The sequence below is a fragment of the Gallus gallus genome, chromosome 1 (assembly GCF_016699485.2).
Source record: "Gallus gallus isolate bGalGal1 chromosome 1, bGalGal1.mat.broiler.GRCg7b, whole genome shotgun sequence".
In the NCBI taxonomy this organism is placed as follows: domain Eukaryota; kingdom Metazoa; phylum Chordata; class Aves; order Galliformes; family Phasianidae; genus Gallus; species Gallus gallus.
The window spans coordinates 132,309,436-132,332,910 of NC_052532.1; the positions used below are offsets into that span (position 1 = coordinate 132,309,436).

General features: G+C 39.3%; 1 protein-coding gene across 28 annotated transcripts in view; it reads right to left on the bottom strand.

Annotated features, from left to right (window-relative positions):
• Positions 1–23,475, bottom strand: part of INPP4A (inositol polyphosphate-4-phosphatase type I A) — a 113,498-nt gene that overhangs the window by 16,831 nt on the left and 73,192 nt on the right. For 13 of the 28 annotated variants that reach the window (XM_015277778.4, XM_040657312.2, XM_015277775.4 and 10 more), the window contains 13 exons: positions 21,572–21,725; positions 20,576–20,666; positions 19,746–19,893; positions 18,053–18,183; positions 17,620–17,724; positions 16,756–16,864; positions 14,593–14,610; positions 11,859–12,042; positions 10,359–10,577; positions 8,486–8,756; positions 5,812–5,844; positions 2,098–2,270; positions 698–821 (listed from right to left, as the gene is read on the bottom strand). In XM_015277778.4, the coding sequence (XP_015133264.1) occupies positions 698–821; positions 2,098–2,270; positions 5,812–5,844; positions 8,486–8,756; positions 10,359–10,577; positions 11,859–12,042; positions 14,593–14,610; positions 16,756–16,864; positions 17,620–17,724; positions 18,053–18,183; positions 19,746–19,893; positions 20,576–20,666; positions 21,572–21,725 (1,760 nt within the window). The remainder of the gene's footprint in view (positions 1–697; positions 822–2,097; positions 2,271–5,811; positions 5,845–8,485; positions 8,757–10,358; positions 10,578–11,858; positions 12,043–14,592; positions 14,611–16,755; positions 16,865–17,619; positions 17,725–18,052; positions 18,184–19,745; positions 19,894–20,575; positions 20,667–21,571; positions 21,726–23,475) is intronic. The other 15 variants (XM_040657309.2, XM_015277781.3, XM_040657341.2 and 12 more) reach the window with 11 other exon arrangements.

Below are 23,475 nucleotides of genomic sequence, written 5' to 3' on the forward strand. Positions count from 1 at the left end.
GTTTTGGCATACCGTACTGCAGAATCTTACAAAATATTCCAGATTTCTTCAGTACAGTATTCCCTAACTGGCATCCAGATGGCTATTCTGACAAGAACAATACTAGCAAAGGGTTTTCCCTTTTTGTATCCTCTCTCCAATCTCACTTTGTCCTGTCGGATTATGAGAGCTGAAGAAAATGGAGGGGGCATATTTCAGGCATAGTTTCTCTCAACTTACTGCAATTTTACTCCATTTCTTTGTTGAAAAAAAAAAAAACCAACAAACAAAAATCTTTTTGAAGAAACAAAGAAAAATCAAAGTGATAGCTTTTTTTAAATAGCTTTAGCCTTATTTCCACGCTGGATGGGGCTGTGAGCAGCCTGGTCTAAAGGGAGGTGTCCCTGCCTATAGCAGGGGGGTCAGAACTAGGTGATCTTAAAGGTCCCTTCCAACTCAAACCATTCTATTCTATGTTTTTATTATATCACAAGGCAAGTTTATTTGTATGTTTTCAGAAGAAATTCAATTAAAAGTGAATTCGGAGTTGTTAGTGAATTAAGCACTCCATATATAATCTGGTTTTGGATTTCAATTTTGGAAAACATTTTGTAGCTGAGCTGCAGACTGTACCAAACACTTGTGGTCTGCTGTAGCCAATTAAAGCAGAATTTGGTGATTCAACAGCTCCTGTCTCCTGCGTGCCCGCTGCTTTTACCGTAAGTGCTCAGCAGGCTCTCAAACTGCGCCAGCAAGCCAATGGTGTAGAGTTGTCTTAGAAATCCATCATCATGCAGGCAGTTTCTCAGCTTGATAATGAAACCACATATGAGAGCTGTCAGCTGTGGGAGAGAAAACACAAAAACAAAAGGCTCTTCAGCTCCAAATGGAAACAGAGCATGTAGGGCAGAGGTGGTATAAAATCTGTTAGACTGATGCTCTATGCCTTTAAATCACTTTTTTTTTTTCTTCTGATTGCAGCTAAAGAGAGACAGCCAACCAACAAAACTCCAAACACTCCTAGCATCTGATTTAGAGCATACCGCCTTCATCTCGCAAGCTCTCCCAAGGCAGACTGCCATTGATCTTATATCTATCTCTTTACTTGACGTGACCACTACCGTTAGAATCTACAACTTACAAATTGTTTTAGTTACAGATGGAAAAGCAACACTACTAGTTCTAAGCTATGAATTTTGATAGCATGAATAAATGATTTTTTAAAATCATATTTTTAAAAAGCTTAAAAAATGCAGTGTCTGTTTGCATTATGCAAAGATTCAAAATCCTAAAGAGTTATGAGATACTCTGGACAAGACCCCAGTGCTGACCTAATCCTAAAATCAGTATTAAGATCTCAGACTAGTACCAGCCTTTCTGTCAACAAAGGAAGTACTAGGGTGATTGCCAGATACTAGATATGCAGGTGTACAGAGCTAAACAGAAGGGTGAGTCTAAAATTCTATTTATGATGGGTAAACATGTTCAAAGCATCAGATCAAAAAATCAGCTGCATTATGAAGGTTTGTATGTGAAAAAATTCTCTGAATGTATCTCTGAAATACTATGTTATGAGACAACAACAACTCTAACAAATAACAGCCAAGAGATAAGCTTCCTTGAAATAGGAAAGAGATACTAATTGCACAGGGAAGTATGCACCATATGAAGGTGCAGTGGGCAGAAGGGGTGTGGAAAGTTTTTAGTGCAGACATCTACTAGTCAATGGGTGACTCAAAAGAGACTTCAGCAGGCCCAGAAACAGAACTTCTAGTGAAACCTCAGCACTTGCTCCTCCTGACGTGGCTGGGCTTCTCTCCCTGAGTGATGTTGGACTTGTTGGTTTTCTTTATGCTAAAAATAACTATTGTCACTATTTCTGGCACAATTTGTTTTGAAATCAGAAATGTATGTCCCAGGAAACATTTCCTTTTTATCTCATTGAGTGCATGAAGTGACCAATAAGAACAGCACAGCACAACCTGTGAGAGGAGATCACACTGTTAAACTCGAGAGGACAGTAGATCTGTATAATTCTGAAAAAAGCTATCTTTCATATTTCACAAAAACCCAAGGCATGCCCCAGTGTAATCAAACCCTGCTAATCTGCTTGCTTACAGTTTGGCAGAAGACAACATCCCTGCGATACTGAAGACTCAGACACAGCCCTATCGTTGGGGCGCTGTCCTGCATTAACAAGAAGACCATGGCTTTCTTGGCCTTGTCACTCATCATGGCCACGCAGTCCGTGAGAGTTGTCAGCAAAGGATAAAGAGCTTCGCTCCATTCACCTGGTTGAAAGAAATAATTAAGAGCAGTTTAAGTAAGTACTTTATCTGAAACAAACAAATGTAAGTTAAAGAACAACGTACTGTAGCAAGTTAAGGTTGTTGATAAACCACATGCAGTGCTCGTTTCAATTTTGGCTGTCCAGTTACTCCCTGCTTGTTATCATTTCAGTAATACAGAGTGGATATCGTATGAGGAAAACATGGGGAATTTGACTGTCTGAGGCTGTTAAGACTTTCCCAGCCATGTAATAGCTCCCAATAGCCCCCCAGGTTGTGCCACAGAACAGGTCATACAATGGCTGATTTAGAAAGCCTTAACAGAAAGACGAGCACACACTTGTGTATATAAGTGTGTGTACACATTCAAACACACCCTTTCACAGTGCATACGGGACAGTCAACACGGAGCCCACTGCACAACTAGATGCATAGGGAACATCTGTTCAGCCATTTCTGTGAATGAGATTTCTCCCAAACATCTCTGCCTTTTGTGGAATCAGGTTTATCATTCAATGCCTCACCACCTTAAAAATATTTATCCTTAGTTAGGTAAGACCATGCTTTTTTCTCATTTGCAAGAGTCAAAAAGCAAAGAGGTGAAGGTATTCTTTCACATGTTCATGTCTGCTAAGTAGCTTTGAAGGTCTACATCAAGCTAGCAAGAAACGCTAAGTCTGGCGATGTAGATGAGAGCTAACCAAACCCTTGGAGGTATTTAGGAGTTTGACTATGACTGTAACACATGAACTATGTCCCAGAGTGACACTGCTCAAGGTCCTACAAAGGAAGTCAAGAAATATAATGAGATTGCCAAAGTCCTACTTTAGTACCCCAAATATTGTATCATTCTTTCTGCCTAAAGAATTCGTTCTATCTTAACATATCCCATAAGCTCAATGTCTTTTCTCTCCTTCTTTCATCTTTTTTCTCACCAATTTTTAAAAACTATTGCCAGGACTGTATGAAATATTACTCAGATCCTGTAACAAAATCCATTCTCTCTGCAGTGTTAGGAGAAAGCAGAACAGAAAATTCACTCTATTTAATGTACAGGATGTTGAAAGAGAAGAAAACTTCTCTTTTTACAGGGAAAGGCAACGTGTTTTTGTAGCTAAAAAGCACCACAACCACAAGATGTGTGACCCCAGACTGGCTGGCTGTACAGTCATGGCAACATGCAGCTCAAAGCCCACGTCAGCGGGGTCAGTTCAAGCCTCTGAAGTCTGTGATTTTGACTCAAGTGCAGGACTAAAGAGCTATTAACAATAAATGTTTCTTTGATAATCAGCCACACAGGGAACTTTGGAAGTCAGCTACAAGAAACTTAACTGACAAGATTAACAGAAGTATCCTTTTTGCTTTTGTTCCAGGAGGTAGATAGATAATCGATAAACCTCACAAAGGGGAAGTTATTTGGCTCTGTTCCATTGCCACAAAGAACATCAGAAGAAAAGCCAAGGAATTACAGCTTTTCTTTTACATCCCATTAAGTACTTTTCTCTCAAAATAAAACTGCTGCCTTAACACGGGTCTGTAAATAACCAAAAAATAAAATACAGATGATAGCAACAGAGCACTTCTCTTAATACATTTAAGAGTTTTTCCATAAACGAGTAAGAATGACAGAAAGAACTGAGGATATCTTTTAGCACACTAATATTTAACATGCATATACGAATGCAGTTGTTAACTCAGTAGAGACTGCAGTGTGCCTGGCAGTACCTCATTTGGAAGATAAATTTATCTCTGGTAATCACAGAGTGCGCTGGTGGTACACCAGCATGCCTGAAGATAAAGCAATCTTTAGGTGTTTTTTTCTCCCAGCATTCACATACAATGCAACAGCTCATCTAGGGTGATAAGCAAAAATCCTCTGTGCTGTGTGTCTTCTCGGCTTTAGACACTGGCCATGAAAGAGCCCCTTCACAGTTAGCAAAATCCTAAATATCTTTCACTACCTGCTTCGTAGACATGTGCTGCTCTTAACTGTTTGATCAATGGCAGTTGTCCTTAAAAGTAAACAAGAACAAAAGGAATGACAGGTTCAAATGAGGTCAAAATAAACTCTGTCAGTGAAATATATAAAGTTGAAAGTGTTCACCTGGACTTTCCCATCCTTCTTCTGTCTACCACTCCTAATTTACCTAACAAAATCTTAATTGTGCAATAATAACTTCTATCCAATCAATCAATGGCAACTTTACACACCACGAGGCAGTAATTTTTATGTGAAATCCACTCTGAGTACAGCTTCTATGTTCAGTGAGATGGCCAGAGCTTTTTAAAACTAGTTATATGCTCCACTGTGCACATCCAGAGGGAGAATGATTTGGCAAAGGGCCTGAGACAGCAAAGATTCAGTGTGTTGCTGTACATTTAAAATCATGACCTAGCCCAGGCTAGCCATCGACACATTTTGGACACAAATCCCACTTGCTAATCAGAGGCTTCTGCTTCATGATAGAAAGTTACTCTGTCTAAAGACTGACACTGAATAAACCTACAGGAAGCCTGTCATCTGCTTTATACGCTCTGCATTGTACACCAATGTCTAATTAAGTGCTTCACTGCACTGCTGCCTCAGCCACTTCTGCTCAACATGCAGGTGGGGGTGCATCTGGGTGCCTAGCTGGGGTAACCTGACTGTCTTTAATTACTCCAATCGTAAAAATAACTAAAACAATATTCATTCTTGTATCACATCCATAGTTTGCAAGAACTAAAGAGATGCTCCATCAACTCCAACTTTGTGCAAAGTTAATTTTATTCATTAAAGGCAGTTTCCCAGTGATAGAAGAAAACAAGGTGGAGAGCTGGGAAGAACACCATTATGTTCTCTGAAGACGTAAATCCTACTTGCACAGGGGCTCTACTTTCCATGTATTTCATTAAACCCAGGAGCTCACACTGTAACAGGACCAAGAATGAGCCTCCACAGAGTTGAGATTAACCTGCTCTCAAGTGGATAAGACTACAGCCATCCAGGTGGGAGACCTTGGAAAGGTAACATCAGAGTGTAGAAGTACAAGGGGAGAGAAAAGAAGACTAACAGCATGAGGAAAGTCTTCCAAATTCTGTATTCTGAGACATTAGATTTGCAGTGCCCAGTACTGCTCGCTGTATACACCCAACACAGATTTTCCACCAGCCTTGCTGACTGCTCCGTGTTCTGTTTGAGATCTCATTCAGAAAGGCAAGCTCCATTGCACATACGAAAGGACATGACTGAAAGGTCATGAAAATCAGACTCCCATAGACTTTAGTGCTATTTGGAAAGTCACAGTCACTAACACTAGTCAGTGGTCACTTTGGTTTCTCCAAACCAAACAAGTGCTCTCCCATACCTGAGAAGTTACCAGATACGTGCTTGAACTACTATATAGGAAATAACTTCCCAATACGTTTAGGTAAGTCGTGTGGTATCACAGAACATGGCCATTTGAAAACAGTCAACCTGAACAGCAAAGCACTTGTTCAGTTGTTAACTATGAACAAAAAACTTGCAATTTTCAGAAGAAGCAGAAGCCATGAATGCACGTACCTGGGGCAGATTCTTCCGGAGCGGGGCTGCAATCTGCACAGAAATGGAGGGGCAACATGCATGATTAAGGAGCAGCAACACAGTCAAAACATAAGCAACTCAAATGCTCAACACCAGGGTTCTCAAACTCTTTCACTGAGTGAACAGCTCAGCAGAGAGACTCCTCTGCCTGAGGGCACCAATGGCGCAAGCTGCCTCTTCACTCACTGTTTCAGATCAGGGAGACACGAGGATAGGGATCTGGAGCCAGCACCCCCCAGCTCAGGGGCTCTCTGGATCACCAGCGAGTGCACTGCCAATTCCAGCGATTCACAGGGCACCGTTTGAGAACCACTGGTCCAGTGCAACCACAGAATAAGCTGGCTGAAAGGCTGCTACTCAGAATAGCAAAAGACTAGCAGTAAATTCAACGCACTTAACAGAAAATTAAGGCACCCATGCTGCAAGGGTAATCTTAACTCTCCCTTCTACCATTTCGGGCAGTATTTTCTTCTACAAGCGTTCACTTCTAGAGAATGTTCAGTAACATTCTGCTCTCTCACCAGTTCTGGAACTATCTTCAATCGTCGTTTTTTGCTCTTCACAACAACAAAAAAAATTGTCTGTTCTTTGCTCAGTGTCATTTATTCATAGCTCAGAATAAGTAACAGAAAAATTGTTAGTTCTATGAACATACAAGAAAGAAAAGCATTAAAATGCTGTGATTATGAACTTAGAGAAAGTATTTTGTCTCTCTCAGCTATTCCAATGACCAGCTGTGGAAAGTGACGCAGAAAGGGCATTACAGGCCAGATTTGGTGTGAAGTCACTAAAAAATTAAAATTGTTTTCAATAAGAATATATTTCATGATAGTATTGAACAATCTGTTAGCCTGTCAAAATTCTCACTCAGTAAGAATGAAATCCGATGATAATGTGATCAAGCACTTGGCTTGCCCTGGCTTACAGGGAACTTCAAGTGCAATTTAATTTAAACTGTTCATTAAGACCAGACACCCAAGGAACAAGGTTCCCTTTCCAGTATTATGTTACATTTATCCAACGCTGGCCAACAGTTAGAATTCAGATTTAGCCCTTACACTGGGAAATGGCAGCAAGTCCCTCAGCTTTAAAGCCTACTACACTTACTGCTTTGTCTGTGCCACATTCTGTGGATTTAATGGGAAGAGTTGTTTTCCCCCATTTTGGGAGGCACAGCAGTGAAAGGTTCTGTAAACTCCGACAGAAACAAAACCTTTGGTAGGTAAATCAACTAATTCCATCTTCACATTGCATAGGTGTCAGGATGTAAAAAATTATCTGAAAATACTGGGTAAATGGAAAGAAAATGATTGTTCTAAGATGCTTTCAGCATTGAATTGCGTTGGGGAAAGATTCTGTTATCACCCACAACACATTTTTCCTATTTTTTTTTTTTTAATATGAACAACCTAATACTTCTAATATATGAAGTTTACTGACAAAACTTTCATGTAAATACTACATAAACTAGCCAGCAAATAATGACATTTAAAGGCATAAAAATGGTAAAACATTTAGTCAAAAATTAAACAGAAAACATATTCTGAATCAAGACCCAACTCTCCCATTATAGTCCCCTTTATAACACACACAAATGTCAGCCTAATTTAGAAAAATATGGTTACTTAAGATACTGAGCAAATCAAGTGTAACAAGAGCTTTACAAATATACTTAAACTTTTTTTCTTTTCAATTTCTTGTTTTCTTTTTCTTAAAGGCACTGTCTTCCTACTTTACTATAACATTACCAATGGAATGGACATGAAGTCACAGATGCACAAAAGGCCATCAAACAGTAAGACAGAACAGGACAAACGGAAATGAAAACACAAAATCTCACTTTTTCTAGACCTTAATTTGGCATACCTGATCAGTCAGACCACAATGGACACAAGTAACTAAAACGAAAGGAAGTCAAACGGGTACATATCTAAATAAAATAATTTTGAAACTGAATGCAAGACTGCATTAAACTGATATGGATCTCCCTCATTCCCATCTTCATGGCATTACATAACTGCATTCAATCCAGCACCCATTTTTGATAGGATTACTCCACTGAGAGCTCACACTGCCAACACTTACCTTCCAGCTATGTGAAGTCTAACTAATTGAGTCCTTCAGCACCACAGCTTTTGACAGTTTGGGTTAAAATCTGCTTTAAACTCCCATAGGTTCACTCTTCCAAGCTGAGCTCAGTCTAACGGGACTACTCGGCTCCCCTCCTACACTTTGGCAGCACAGTTGGGATCATTAGCAATGCACTTCTCTCATGCTTTATTTAATCTTTTACAGAGGCTAACTGTAATAAGCTTTGATCGCTGCGAAGAAGCTGAAGCCAACAGGAAAGCTACCAGAGGTGATTTTGGACATATGCTAACCCAAACACCTGTCCTACCAGCTTAAAATACCCAGCAGGAAAACCAGAAGCCATTGCCATTAATGAGAGATTTAGCGATGATTTCAGTGGGGTTAGGATTTCAAAGTTATGGTCTTTGCAGCTCCCAGTACACAACCAGCCCTCTCTGCCTGACACTAGGGTGTAACACCAGCACTGAACTAAAGACACATGGAAGGATGCCACAGAGGCTTAGGGACGATGCCAGCGCACAGCAAGAGAGCAGTAGTGAGAAGCGGTGTCTGGCATACGCACTTGTCTGTCTGAGAGAATGGCATGCACAGGATGGGGTGGATGATGGTGGTGGTGAGGATGATGGCGGTGAGGAAGATGAGGTCTCATTTACATCTTCTGGATTTATCCAGTAGGCACGGGTGTCCCGATTACCTTTCTTACTAGTACAGCTGATGTCACACTGGAAAACGTCTTCACAGCTGTCACTTTGCAGGCGCTCCTTCTGGAGAAGTTTGTCCACTCTCTGTATAATGCACTCCAGACTTTTGTCAACATTCAACCAAACTTTCTCCTTAAAAGAAAACATCCATTTCTCAACTTCAAAAGAAAAAAAGACATTAGGTAACAAATCCCTCCCATTTTCTCCTATGATTTCAATCCCAATTCTTCTGCCAAGTTTTTGTGTACTCAGAACTACCACATTAGTGCACACACAGACTCTCTCTCTATAAATAATGTATGCCAATGTGTCAGCAATACATAGCAAAGTCAGTGCATGGTAAATCGTAAAGTTATTTTCGAAGTACATTTGCTGAACAATTTTAAGTGCCTCTTCCTTCACTACTATTCACAATTACAGTTGGCACGACTGCTTATCCTTTCAGACTCTAATGTTCAACAAAGAAATGCTTTGCCAGTTTTGCTGATAACTTTACTTTTCTCCCTTAAAGTTTCATCTCCTTAAAGCTCAGAGCAACTAAAATTCAGCGACGGTCTTCCCTCCCTTTAAAAGGGCAGCAGGAGATGATATTCTTTATTCTTTTAAAAGCTAGGAAATGAGCAAAAAAGAACTGGCATTCCCTTACGCGCATGGCTGAGCCCAAATGCAAACTAAATGCAGAAAATAATTTTAGAAACTTGCTGAAGGAGAGGAATATCTGCATGAGATAAAAGCTGATCTCTTGCTTTATTTTTAAAAGTGATTATTTCTGTAAATGCAAATGCTACTTTCATAGAAGCTGGTCAAAGAATTGGTCTTAATGATCTATTGATTTTGTACTGCAGATAAACTTATTCGACAATACAATTAACTGAAATAATAGAAAAAAATTCTCTTAAAAAGACTGCATAATAATTATAAACAATCCTGCATCTTTTTTACTTATGTAACTAAGAGTAATAGACAAAATTAGCATATTATATTTGCGTCTAATTAAATGAACTGGCCTTATTCTTATCTTGCTATTATTTTGAGCCTGACCCTTGGACAAAGCATGCCAAAACAAAATTAGCAAGGATCCATTTCCAAAATGAATTTGACCTCATTTTTAAATTTGAACAATTAATCACTGTTTTAACTTACCTTGATCATTTCTGAGATTTAACTTACTTCAATTTATACTACATAATGACAGAATTTACACAGACCGATTCTTATGTCAACTGGCAGTTTTTGTGCAAACACTTTTTAGAAGCTGTTCATCATCAAAACAGAGATGGACAGCAAGTCCCAAACATTTAGATGAGAATACAAAACCAGAGAAAAGTTTGGAATGCTGAACTGTATAGCTACCACACGCAAAATATGCATCATTTTGGTGAAGCGTAAGAGCCCTTTGTAGTATGGCCAGTTTACTTTAAAAGCTGTTTATTTTCCCTTGGAAGTGACTTACATAAACATACCAATTGTGGCGATCTCTGCTGCTTAGAAGACCCAGAATTATTTATTAAAGCCAGTCTGTAGCTCTGTGGCAAGCAGTAAGTGCACACAGGGTGGACTGAATGCCTTTGCTAGTTGACCAGTTCCTCCAGTAGATGATGAAGATGCATACAAATATACTCCAAAATACTAATCCTAAGCATATCTCATGAACAGATACGGACATTAAAAATAAAAGAACAGCAAACAAAAACTAAGAAGAAACTCCATCATCACCCCACAGTGCAAACTTACCCATTCCTCTTCATGCCAATCCACTTGCAGAGAAGATCGGCTGTTTCGTCCCGTCCATCTGGCCACTAGTGTATCTTGATCATTCCTCAGCATCACTTGTTCCCCTTCTCCAGAGGTTGGAGATGCCTTTGAAGCTATATAATCTGGCCTTGCAGCATTCAGTCCATGTATTGAATTTGCCAACAACTTGCAGTCACAGACTGTGACGAGTTGCCGGGTCTAAAAAGCAATAATCCCCCAACATTTTAGTCATCTTTCCATTAGTCTGTACACAATCTTTATTATTTTCTTTTACAGAAAGAATAAAAAACATGCACTAGTATTCTGTAAAGAAAACAACTTCTTTGGAGTCTCTGAGATGCCTTCAAGAGCACTGCATGGCATGACCTTCAAAAGCTATAGAGGATACTAGAACAGAAAGGGTAGGTTTCCAAAGTCTTGCAGTTACTGAAAACATCACTGATAAATGTGCAGTTCCTAACACCTCTATTTGCACTTCATCTTTCATTTGAAGAAACCTTCAAACAACGTCCAGACATTTTTATACTCCACCTATCTGTCTGAAATTATAGCAAGCAAGACTTAAGAGAAAAGCTGAAGATGTAATTAATGATCAATACAACCTGTTTCCTTTCTTAGTAATCTTGTATTTAATTATGTGAATATGAAAAAAATTGACCCGTTTGTCTACTAGATAAGAGAAAGCCCTCACTATGCTGTATGTATACTTTGTCCAGCTGTAGAAAATCCTGTGGATTAATTATACATGCTGCAGTGCTATTTAGAGTGAATATTATTACTAACACATTTGCATGTGGTCACATTATCTTTTGTGGTCTACAAAGGTGTACACATAACCCCTCAACTGGGACAATTTATGGCTAACTGATTGAGCATATGCCACTGCCATTGCTGCCATTTGCAACCCTGATCTACTTCAGGGACAGAAGCAGTCACTAAAACTGTAGTTGTTTTTTTTCCCTGTAAAAGACTGTCTTCAGTTAACAGAAGAGAGTCTATCTTCTGTTAACAAACATCAAGAAATAACTGATTTGCCTCACTAACTCAGACAAAGGCTGTGTCACCACTATTCCTTATTTCACCAGTGGAATACTACAGAAGAATTTAATTTATGTAAGCTTTGCCCAGTTGCAGCTGCTTGACATATGACTCAGAGGGGCATTAAAAGAAACAACATGGTTATGAAGAAAGAGAGTATAAAAGAAAATGAAGAAATGTTCATTTCTGGATTACAATGAATCAACAGAGACAACCAGAGGACCATCGTTCCCCACTCTCAAGGCAAGGAAGTGTGAAGAACAGGAGAAAAAATGGAAAGTGCAGCAAAATCTAAAGCAGGTCTGATTCCTCTTCTTTTTTTTTTTTTTTTTTATTTTTATTACAGACTATACATGTTATAATACACTACCAGATAGAGTAAACAAAGGAAAGGGAGAAAAAAAAACTGTTTTTCATTGTGAAGATGTACTGTTCTCCTACCTTATCTGCCAGGATGGCAAGCGTTCTTTCAAGGCCATTAGCTGATCTATCCTTGGCAGCTCGTGAGAGCCTTTCTGCATAATAGCTTACTTGAGTTTTCAGGGTGTTGATTTGTGCAATGATTTCCTTTGCTCTAACAATGTCCTGTGGGATGTATATTATTGACTGGGAACCTGTTGAAGTGCTGGAAAAGAAAGATGGATTTTAGGGGTAGAATTGTTCTAGAAGTACACTTTGCAGTAGCATGCTAGGCAATTAATGGCAGACAACACTAATTTACCTAGCAATCAACAGTGAAAGGCCAGTTGGCAATTGCACAGCGGGAGCATGATCTTAGAGCCTTCTCTGCCTTACTGAAAGCATTTGGATGCAGATTTACTAATCCTTTATGCCAAGTGTCTGAGAGCAGAGCTTGTATACCAGAGAGACAATTTTAGACTGAGGAGAATGTATGGGATAGATTTTGCCATCAGAGACAGAACCAGCATTTGCAGTGACAGCTTGCCCCATTCTCTCCTTACAACACAGACAACGTTGCTGAGATGTGGTTTGTAAAACAGTGCTGTCACACAGCTACTGTCACCCTTGCACTGCGAAAAGGAAATCCACATTCTTTCCAGTACAGAAATGGTACTCCATTCATAATAGAGAGTGTGCTATTAACAAAACCTTCTTCAGCTAGTAAATCCAGCTAGAGTATCTTTTCCTCAATTGCAGGGCTCACTAAAGTTACTCCAGCAAAAGCAATCTTAAGAGACATAGAAAGCAGATTATCTATCAGGCTAACGTAAGGACTCTGCCCTCGTTAGCACACAGTGTTAAACTATGGCTGTGGTACAACAGCCTCTGTTGCAGACACGGCTTTAACTGCATAAGGCTATAGCAAACTAGCCTTTTCCACCTAGAAATGGAAATAAATCATGCAAGTAAAATACATCTTTACATTGGTACACTGCAGCTACCATTCACTTGGTAGTGTTCACTGCTCTGTTTAGACATCTACAGAAGCTGATTTTGTAGTTAAGATCCATGTTCGACACTCATCTGTAACTGATGAAGGGATTGTACCACCTCTAAAGGCTTAGTTAATCCTAACTGAGAAAAACTATTCACAAAAACTTGTTTTTAGCTTAGGAAATTCATTTAAACCAAAACTTCCCCTTTGCCAGGCAATATCTTCTTTTTCTGATCTCCCAGTGAGAAATCTACACTGAGATCAGGCCTTACTTCAGCTCCTGCTGTCACAAGTGTGATGTCCGTTCATGATGTGGCAACAAGCATGAGGTGACATCCATTCTATACTATCTTAATTTTACTTCTTTTTTCTACTCACAGATGGCTTCAGCGTAGTACAATATAAAAGAACCTACAGTAAACCTTGAGCTCAGCAGTGCCTGAAGAGAGAAGAGCTGCTGAGACTGCATGGAGAAGAGCTTCCTTTCCAGGCACGGCTGCCCCATGTCACTACAACTGGGAAGTGTGAATTCCTTTGCTATTCCTACAGTAACACCGTTCATTTCTGCAGTGTGTCTGTGAGGTAACACATGAGAGTTGCATGGGGCATGCTTTAAAATCATTGCAACAAATACCAGTTCCTGACCCTTAAGAGATAATAAGGCAAGAGAGGACCTTAATCTCACATCTACCTGAGCTCCATTACAAAAGATGGGAGATTCATTTTCAAAGGATGAAGTGCAGAAGTGAGCCTTGAAAGACTTTTCTTATTTGTGTCCCTCTGGTCAGCCACTCAACTGGAGCAGAGAACAACTGCTGCTCAGTACTACTACGTTATACAGCAAATTGATCTTAGCTCTTAGGACTTTCACTGTACATAATTTGTGCTCTATATTGATGAGTGATCTTAGTGACAATTCCTCTGAGCAATTTCTTTCTACGACAGTGTGGTCAACATGCATAAAGACATATTTGGCAGGAAAGGCCATGCAGCATACTGAGATCTGATTTAGAACTGTTACATTTTTAATCACAAAGATTCGCTGGGATAACTGGAGGAAAATTTTATGGCATAAAGTTCACATAAATCCACTTTCCAACCTGCAATTGCTTTTTCAAATGAACAGCTCCCATTGCACTGTATCAGCAAGTAAAAACATAGGCTTGCTCTCCTTAAACTCTCAGTTTAAGAGGTTCAGCCTTCAATATGAATGATTAAGAGCAGAACTTCTGCACTGCTGAACCATCAAGTTTCATTTTCATAGCACTAAGCACCATAACACGCAGACATGGATTACAAAAATACAAACCATGCCCAATTTACAACTACAAAGGTTCAAGGACCACTGGCAGAAGATTTGGTTGGCGACCCTGCACATAGCAGGGGGGTTGAAACTAGATGATCATTATGGTCTTATTCAATCCAGGCCATTCTATGATTCTATGATTTCTCTAAGTGATTTTCACTGGAAATAACAGAGGTAAAGGTGCAAAATTCTCACGTTTTGCTCTTAACTTTCTAATATGCTTAGAGAGAGCCAGGAAGCTGTTCATTATAAGCAAACATTGCAGATGAAAGGAAGTTCCTTCACGTATGTTCTACAAAGCAGCTACGATTATTTAGAGCACAATTAGGGATGCCATGATGCATGACATTAAAAAAGCCCTGCACACGTTAAAACACACCACACCTTTGCCAAAGAAAAGAAAGAAAAGAAAAAGAAAACAACCCAAAGAACAGAAGCCCTCTCTACAGAACTCTCAGAAACAGAAAACTCACCAACACTCCTCATAACTGCTAAAAAAAACAAAAAACCAAAATAAAATTAGCAGATTGTTAGCAAATACCAGAAGCAGAAAACAAAACAAACGTTTGTGGGGAATGACATATTTGTGTCATCTTTTCAACAATGCAGGTACATACGATTAAACTCGTAAGCAAAAAACACAGATTGCCAGATGACCATGTGTTGTTCTGGGGAAACGTTGTGGATGCAGTACGTGCAATTTTGCCAAAGAAAGGAGAAAGAACTGAACAATATCTGTGTAACAATGAAACTGAGGAGATGAAACTCAATTCTACTATACTGGATTTTATGATAAAATAGAACCACCATCTTAACAGGGAGATCTTAAAACCCTATTTCATATTAACGGCTATGAAGAAATGCATATCCTCAAGTAGTACTTCAAAGCTCCATCTTCTGAAGGAGCTGAATTTCTGGTGGCCAACACGAGTAATTTGATGACAGGAAGCTTCATTTATAGAGCACCATGTCTTTCACAATGCATTTTTGTTAGTCTCGAACATCAGACTATTTTTTCATAAGCTTTCTATATACCCAAATAACATATATTTCTGTATTTCTTTGTAGCAAATGCTCCAAGACAGAAACGCCCACTTGAACTGACTGGATGAAATGGAATGCCTGATTCTCTATTCCACTGCATCAAAAGTCTATTATGACTCTCAGCATAGCTATGTTATTTAGGCCTCCTTACTTTTAAGATAAATAGGAATAAATTGCTACACAACTGTTAATTGTCTTTTAAATGAGTGTGGGAGGAGGAAAAGTACCCCCCAGAGTGACACTACAGGGTAGCAGAATGACCCACAGCAAGTACAAACTTCTGCTGAGCACACACTACAAAGACATTATTCCACAAACGTGGAACCAGCAGTCCTATTGGACCCAGAAAGTACAGTTCAGTAGTGTTTAGAGGAAAAGTACTGGATAGAAATTAAGCCTTCTGGCCAGCTTAGTTACTGGATAAGAAAAAAGGAAACAAAAAACTAAGGTATTACAGGAGTGAGGCACACTGAAGTCCCTATGCTGACAGAAGGAAGATATTTCAGAAAACAATTGTAGTTTCAAAGGAACGGGAAAAGTAATAGTTTTTCCAGGTTTACATTTTCCCTAGTCCCACCCTGGTCAAAATAGGAAATATTTGCAGCAAGCCTACTTTTGCTCTTTTCTTACCGGCACCTGACCGATGTTCACAGGACGATGCTATTTATTATTTACTGTCAAAACTGATTCTGTAGTTGGCAGATCAGATCCAAACCTTATAAATCCTTTCTTCGAAATGACATTAGTAAAGTCTCCTTTCCCCGCCTGCAATGACTCACGTGACTCTCACTGTTCCTTAAGTTCTCCTTATTGCAGCAAAGATAATGCAGACCCAAACTGCATTATTCTTTCCTTGGTACCCCTAAAGTAGGCCAGGATACCATTAGCTTTCTTTGATGCAAGGGCACAATGATAGCACTCCCTATACTGTATGTGACCTTCCCATTTTCTGCTCTTTTTATAGAGTATACGTGGATGTATTTCCAGAGAGGTCACTGAACAGTCCCTGAAGACAAGATTGAGGAGGTTTAGTATCCAGCCTGCAGAGCAGAGTGAGGCCAGATTCAGAAGCCTGAACTACACATAAATCTTGAGGCAATACAGATGAGCCTCCAGCAATATTCTCATAAATAAAACCGAGTTGCCTATCAGGTACAGTTGTTTGGTACTGAAGAGTTCAGCAACAGGACCTTAAAACTATGAGAGGGGCAGAAAGTCTGAAATTCATGTGTAGGGCAGCTGAAGAGCTTCTAAAGGCACATTTTTTAGTCTGCAATTTGGTAGAACTCAAACCCCACCCTTGAAGTAGTTAAACTAAATGAATTGACAAATACTGAAGAAAATTAAAGACTTCACTGAGAGAACTACTACAAAAGACCTATCACTGAAGAAATAAATACAGTAATGTACAGGGGAAATCGTTTCTCCTCTCCTCGTTTGGAAGAAAATACTGAATAATCTTTACAGTGTATAGTAGAACTACTGAATGAGGTGCAAGAAAAAACAAAGAATGGAATGTTTTCCCAAATCATTGAGCACAGACTGTCAGGAAAGGGCATGACATCAGCCAACACAACAACATTTCTACTTACTGTTTCTTTGCCTCTTCAAATTTATGCAGCTTTTTCCTCAAGCCACCTGATTTGAAGCCTTGGCAATGAGCTGCTGGTGCTCCTATGGTGACTATGTCGTAGTTCTGATCTGGGATGGACAAAAAGGACTTACAAATGAAAGCTTGTGATCTTTACACAAACAGCTGTGGAAATTCCAAAACTATTCTGAAAGTAATTACATAAAGCTTTGTGCCAGTGTTTTGAAGGATATATAAAACCTGTATCATTTTGTAGGCTCTTGAAATTCATCAGGTACTACTGAGTTGAAAGAACCCTACTTGAATGCAGGTCCTCCATTTCTTAATCTACAAGTCTGTCTGACAGAGGCATTGAGTACGCCACTGCACCAAACCTGCGACTACTGGAATCCCTCACACTGATACACAGCACAAGTGTCTGTTCACGGTTAGCGGGAATTACTGTTGAAAGAAGAAATAACTTAGGTTATGTACTAAGAAAAAAGCTGGATGTGAACAAGTTTTGCATTACCCTTCATGATGGCTCCTGAGAAAAAACTCACAAACTTAACAATAAACAACAAACAGTACCTCTACTATTCTGACACAAACCAAGGGACAAAGCAGCTAATACCAATATATTTCCTAGCAGAAAGGCTGACTTCTGTCATCTCAGGCACAGTTAACTGAAATACCTAGTTTTGGCACCTGTAGAACAAGCATAACTATACCAACACCTCTTTTACTAAGAGATTTGGAATTCAAAGTAGAAGGTGCTATAAAAATGCCAAGTAGCATTAATAATACAGAACAGCAGTTTGTGGAAACTTGGCTATGGAAAATAATAAAAAAAAAAAAGTGAAGAAAGAAAGAAAAAAGCAAGTACCTGATCCCCCATCATCCTGGACTCTCATTCTTTGTATATGTAAATTTGTAGGAACAAATTCCAATTTTTTGTCAGCTTTCAAGCTACTGGCTTTAAATGAAGGACCTAAGAAATCAGAAAAAACACAGTAGAAAAACTCTGCATCTGCTTAAGCTAAAATATTCAAGGGGTTTCATTCATCATTTGCTACATGCTAAAATAAAAGCAGAGAAAAACATTAAAAAAGATGGGTCTTTCTGGTGCAGTTCATAGTTCTACTATACATTCAGGTAAAATAAGAGGATTAACAGAGCACACAAATATTCCTAGATCATTATCAACCTCATAACAAATGTTAATAAATAAATATAATCTGAAAACAGTATTTTTTTTTACTCACTAACAAGCACAACTGAGAAGTGTCATTTTATTATGAAAAATAAATCTTGCTGACCTTTGTATTGATGCAGGTCAGTTAGATTTTCCTGATAAGTTAAAATAATTGTTTGGTACTGAGTAACTATTTGTCGTCGAAGGCTTTCCCAACAAGGAGATAATTCTCCCAATTCTTCTAGTTCACAAACCCTAGGGAAAGAAGAAAAAAAAAAGAAAAAATGAAAAAAGAAGAGAGGTTGAGCTCCATTGTCCACTTGAATAAGTTTCACAGTATAGCAATGTAGCTCCATTCTCAGCTGATGCATTCTGAACTCACTCCTGTCTAACACAGTCACCAGACTGGGAAAATACTCCCAAACATGTCCCAGAGCACAGCTGTTGAAGCCAGGGAATTGAGGTTCTTTGCAGGCAGAACACAGTGTACAGCAAGAACTCCAGGCTTTAGTCAAAACCAAAGTTTTCCACCTTCTGCAAGAGCCCCCAGGCTATACGATGATTTGCAAATGGTGGGCATTGCCATTGTGTCAGGTGACTTCTGACAATGAAGATCCACTCCACAGAACTTTGGTGTCTCTCTAACTAAATCACAACTGTGACAGACTTCAGCTGGGAGATGAGCACCCAGCACTACAAGGAATATCTGTGCTGGCCAGGTTATCTACAGGACAGTTTTTAAGGCCAGGCAGGGAAGGCTTAAGAAGTGAAGGCATCAGTAAGGTTTTGGAAAGACAGAAGGTCACCCAACAAAGTCTTACTCTGCAGTTTCACTTTAGGTGGAATACAGGATGACTGAATACCCCCAGATCTGAACAGAAAAGGTCCTGGCTAGAAGAATTTGACAGAACATCACCAAAGAAAAGGTAGAACAATCAGTACTGTGTTCAGTTTTGGACACCTCAGTACAGAAAGGACATGGAGATGCTGGAGTGGGTCCAAAGAAGGGCAACAAGGCTTGTGAAGGGCTTGGAGAATACGCCCTACAAGGAGCAACTGAAGGAACCGGGGCTGTTTAGTCTGGGGAACAGGAGGCTGAGGAGAGACCTTACTGCTCTCTTCCAATATCTGAAAGGTGTTTACAGCAGAGCGGGATTGGTCTCTTCTCACTGGTGACAGGTGACAGGATGAGGGGAAATGGCCTCAAGTTGCGCCAGGGTAAGTTTAGGTTGGATATCAGGAAACACTTCTTTACAGAAAGGGTTGTTAAGCACTGGAATAGGCTCCCCAGGGAGGTGGTTGAGTCACCCATCCCTGGATGTGTTTAAAGACTGTTTGGATGTGGTGCTCAGGAACATGATCAGGCTAAAATTCTTTTACCATCCCAAAGGAAATTCTGTTTTTGCTTTTGAAGAACACATAAACCACTCCATACGACCCTCTGCAAACCACAGCCTGCAAATGTAGGGAAGTAAAGCTAATGAGTATGCTGCCTTGAAGAGTGATGAATGCTTCAAAAAGAACAGGTAACTGCTATATGCAGATAACTGCACTATTATCCTAACTGTTCATTCTGCCAACAGTTCTCTTCCGTCAGCACATCTGTACAGTCATGATATCTCATATTGAAGCCCAGCTGCAACACAAAATCTTGTTTGCTGTAACAGCTCAATCAGCAAGGAGCTGCTTGTTCTATTTTTTTTCTTCAGTGCCTCAGTGCTTTAACACAGTTCTATTACTTATACATATTCTTTAGTAACTCAGTAGCAGCCACATCCCTGCTGTGTGACTGCCTGTGCAAACGAGCGTGTGCTCACCTTGCTGCATCTTCTTCTAGAAGCAGCTTCACGAATTGCCTGGGTATGTGCAATGACAGCACGCTCTCAGCCATTTGCTCCAAGATTCTCAGGTGGTTTCCATCAGTGGTGGGGAAGCGATACATCCGGCAAATGGCACCGCCGAACACTGAGGAATTACAACCGTGTTATTTATGCACAGGGTTTAAGACAAAAGTGTACAAAATCTATTCAGGTTTTTTTTGTTGTTATTTGTTTGTTTTAATGAGGAGATTTGACTCCCTAACATGCTGTAACACACTGCTATACAAATCTGGTTTAACTAGGCATCAGCCTAGCTTTTCCAAGGACACACGTTCTGCAGTGACCCCTCTTCTAGCACTCGCATGAAAAGCTTCCAAATGATTTAAAACACCATTAAGGAAATACAACACAGATTCAACTTCTGAACTCCTTATATTACATACTGTGCATTTTCCTCTCATGCAATAATTTGCTGGAAAGCTCATCTTTCCTCAAGAAAAAAACATCTTTTAAACAACTGTTTTCCTCTCTTCCCCTCCCTGAAAAAACTAAACCAATCCTGCTTATGAATAGCAAATTATATGGAAAACTTCATGGCACAGTCAACCTAATGAGAAAAGTTTGCCTCTGTTGCTTTTACTATACAAAATGATAGTGCAGATGATAAAATGATTTGTTCTTGCACAATCCCTAAATGGCTGCTCAGTCAGCACCCTGTTCCTATCCCAACAAAACATCTGCTTAAATGCCCTGGGGTCAAAAGCAGAGAGCAAGAAGCTTGGCTTTTACGGACACTGAAATCCTACTCATTACAGCCCACTGCTTACCAGATTTCAGTAGTGCATCCTTCCGTAATGAAGCATATTTGGATCTGATTCCTAAAGATTCTGTTAAACTTTCATCAACTGGTAACACAGTCTGAACAAAAACAAAACAGAAAGAAAGAAAGAAAGAAAGAAAGAAAAACTCAGTGCCAGGGTAACTGATGACCCTTCTAGACAGACCTAAAGGGAACACAAAGTATGTTTAAAATATACATTTAAAAAATATTACACATACATTTTCTGTGGACAGAGTCTATCATTGGTTGAAATAATAAATCCAATTAAACACTTCAGTTCAAGTATTCTTATTTAATCCTACTGCACAGCTTGAAACGTTGTAGTAAATTTTATCCAGTCCAATTACTTCATGTTAGTGTAGCTCACAGTCTTCAAAGCTGCTCCAGCATTATATATTCCAATATATGCCCACTACAGGTTTGGCCTGATACAAACTGATCCTAATACACATTGTGACTGTGGTACATGGGTATGGCTGCAATTATCATCAGTATCTTCTGCACACAAGATTTACAGACTTAAGCATACATCAAGGTTGAGAAATCCCTACACCTGCACTCAGCCTTTTTGATCAGATCACACAAAAAGTCAATATTAAAGTAACCTGTAGAGTTTAACTAAAATCCTTTAAGGTATTTCTTTTGAATAAAGCTGCCTGTGAAAGTTCTAGAATTGAAACTGCTTATGGCTTCACCAATGTGGTAGGTATGCTAACAGTGCTACAAACCTACTCTGATGAAAGCCATAAGCATTTGAAATTAAAGCTCAATCACTGTAAACTAAATTTCTTTCCCAAGATTTTAACTCCAAACATGAGCAACAAGAGCTCCATTAGGCTGCTCTTCACAGTACTTTGAAATTGGAAAACACTAATAAATAACAAAATGGACAGGAAAGTTGACGGCAGATCTCAACACAGTTTATTTCAAAGCAGGCAATAAATCTGTATGTTTCGGAAGCTGCTATAATGGTTACACTCACCCTTCCATTAATTGTATCAGGTGACCTTGTCACTGGAGGCCTTTGGTCAGTTTTTTCCTCCATTTGCCATCCAATAACTGTAATGTTACCTACACGGTCACTTTCAGCAGACCTGCAACAAATACTCTGCGTTGAAATTTTTTTGGAGGTGGACCTGTTTATCAACAAGGGAACACTTATAAAAGACTATTAATCTTTGAATTTCATAAACATTTTCACTAGGAATCTTTGCAACTTAATTTTACACGATCTTACAATAAGCTATTGAAATAAGAAAATGCTGTCCTCATTGCTTAGGACATATATTGAAGAGATGCCCTAATAGAAGGCAATCTAAAACTATGCGTGTGCCTCAATACTTCTGTAAAACCAGAACGAGGTCAGATTTTACAATTAGTCTGTCATAGTGAAAAATATATATATACTGTGAACATCCTAGAGTGTCTCAGGCACAGCACTGCTAGCTGGTCAACAAGGTTAAGATCCTCAATGGAAGAAAGAACACTGAAGTGGGAGATGTTTCCAGACATCAGGGAGGAGCACGGAAGCAAGTGTCAAGAACACCCAGGGACCTTGGCCACTAACATCTGAGCAGCTGCACAGCAAGAACTGACACAACTTTGTTTCTGACCTTTCCAGGTCAGCAGCAATCTTGCTGCTGGGGATGGCTGTTGAGACCATATGAACATATGTCTGAGGAGGAAGGAAAGGAGAGTGGGAGGGAGCATGAGAATACAGCATAGCAAAAGTTCTAATCTACCACTGCTGCCATTTATGCTGTCTCTGCCATTTATTCTGTTTCACCCATGACACAGAATAATTTTGGCAAAGATTTATTTTATTAATTGAAGATAGATTCTGAATGGTAAATTAAGATTGTTTATGTTTTAAAATATGCTGCGGAAAACCAAGCTAAAAAATAATAATAATAAATCCCTGGAAAAGACAACACTGGAGAGGTAAATGGAATAAACACACAAGACTACAATAAAAGGTCTAAATATCCAACACCGGTGTGTTTACAGACACTGCTTAGCATTCAGCTAATAAATCTGAAGGATAATGTGGCAACGAAAAGACACATACGCATCACACTGTTATAATAAGAATACATCTGATATCAAAACAAGCATTTATGAAAGCCCATTTTCAACTTAATCATGAAAGAATAAATCTAATAAAATAGCCACATTTATCACACAAGCATGAAACTTCTGCCCTCACATTCTTCCTCTTTTTCACCCTCATCTTCACACTTACGATAAATTAAACTATTTCACTCATTATACCACTGGTATCTATTCTGACTCACTTCCTTCATCTGCTCCCACTGTTAAACTATGCTATTTTTTTCTTTACAACACATTGCAGAAAAAGCCCTGAACTTTAATCATCTCTCCTCTTAGCATAACCAGCTTTGTTCACGTTCATGTTTTGGTTAGCTGTGTCCGGGTTAAGTAATTCTAGCACCGATAATGTTTACAATACAAGTGCTGTCTTCTTCAGTTTCTCTTACGATGCTTCTTGATGACTTTTCCTTGTCTTCTGTGACAAGGATTCCTGTTCTGCTTTTAACACACTAACTAACACATATACACTATGCACTTTTACACATCAGGACTCTCAATGCCATTTTGTTTTCCCCATTCTTCTCCAAGTCTCCACTACATCCCACACTGGATTTCACGTATTCCCTTTTGGATGGGTTTTCAGACTCCCACTCTCTCTTTTTCACTCCCTCCTGAGACATGCTCTTTCCACAAAAGCTTCCAGTATTAATAACATGAGAAAAATAAAGCACATACATACGCTGAGCTGATAGGACAAAGTGAAAAAAAACGAAACTGGCCTTAATAATATTTTTGACTTGTAGAAATAGAACCAATATCTAACACAATTCATCA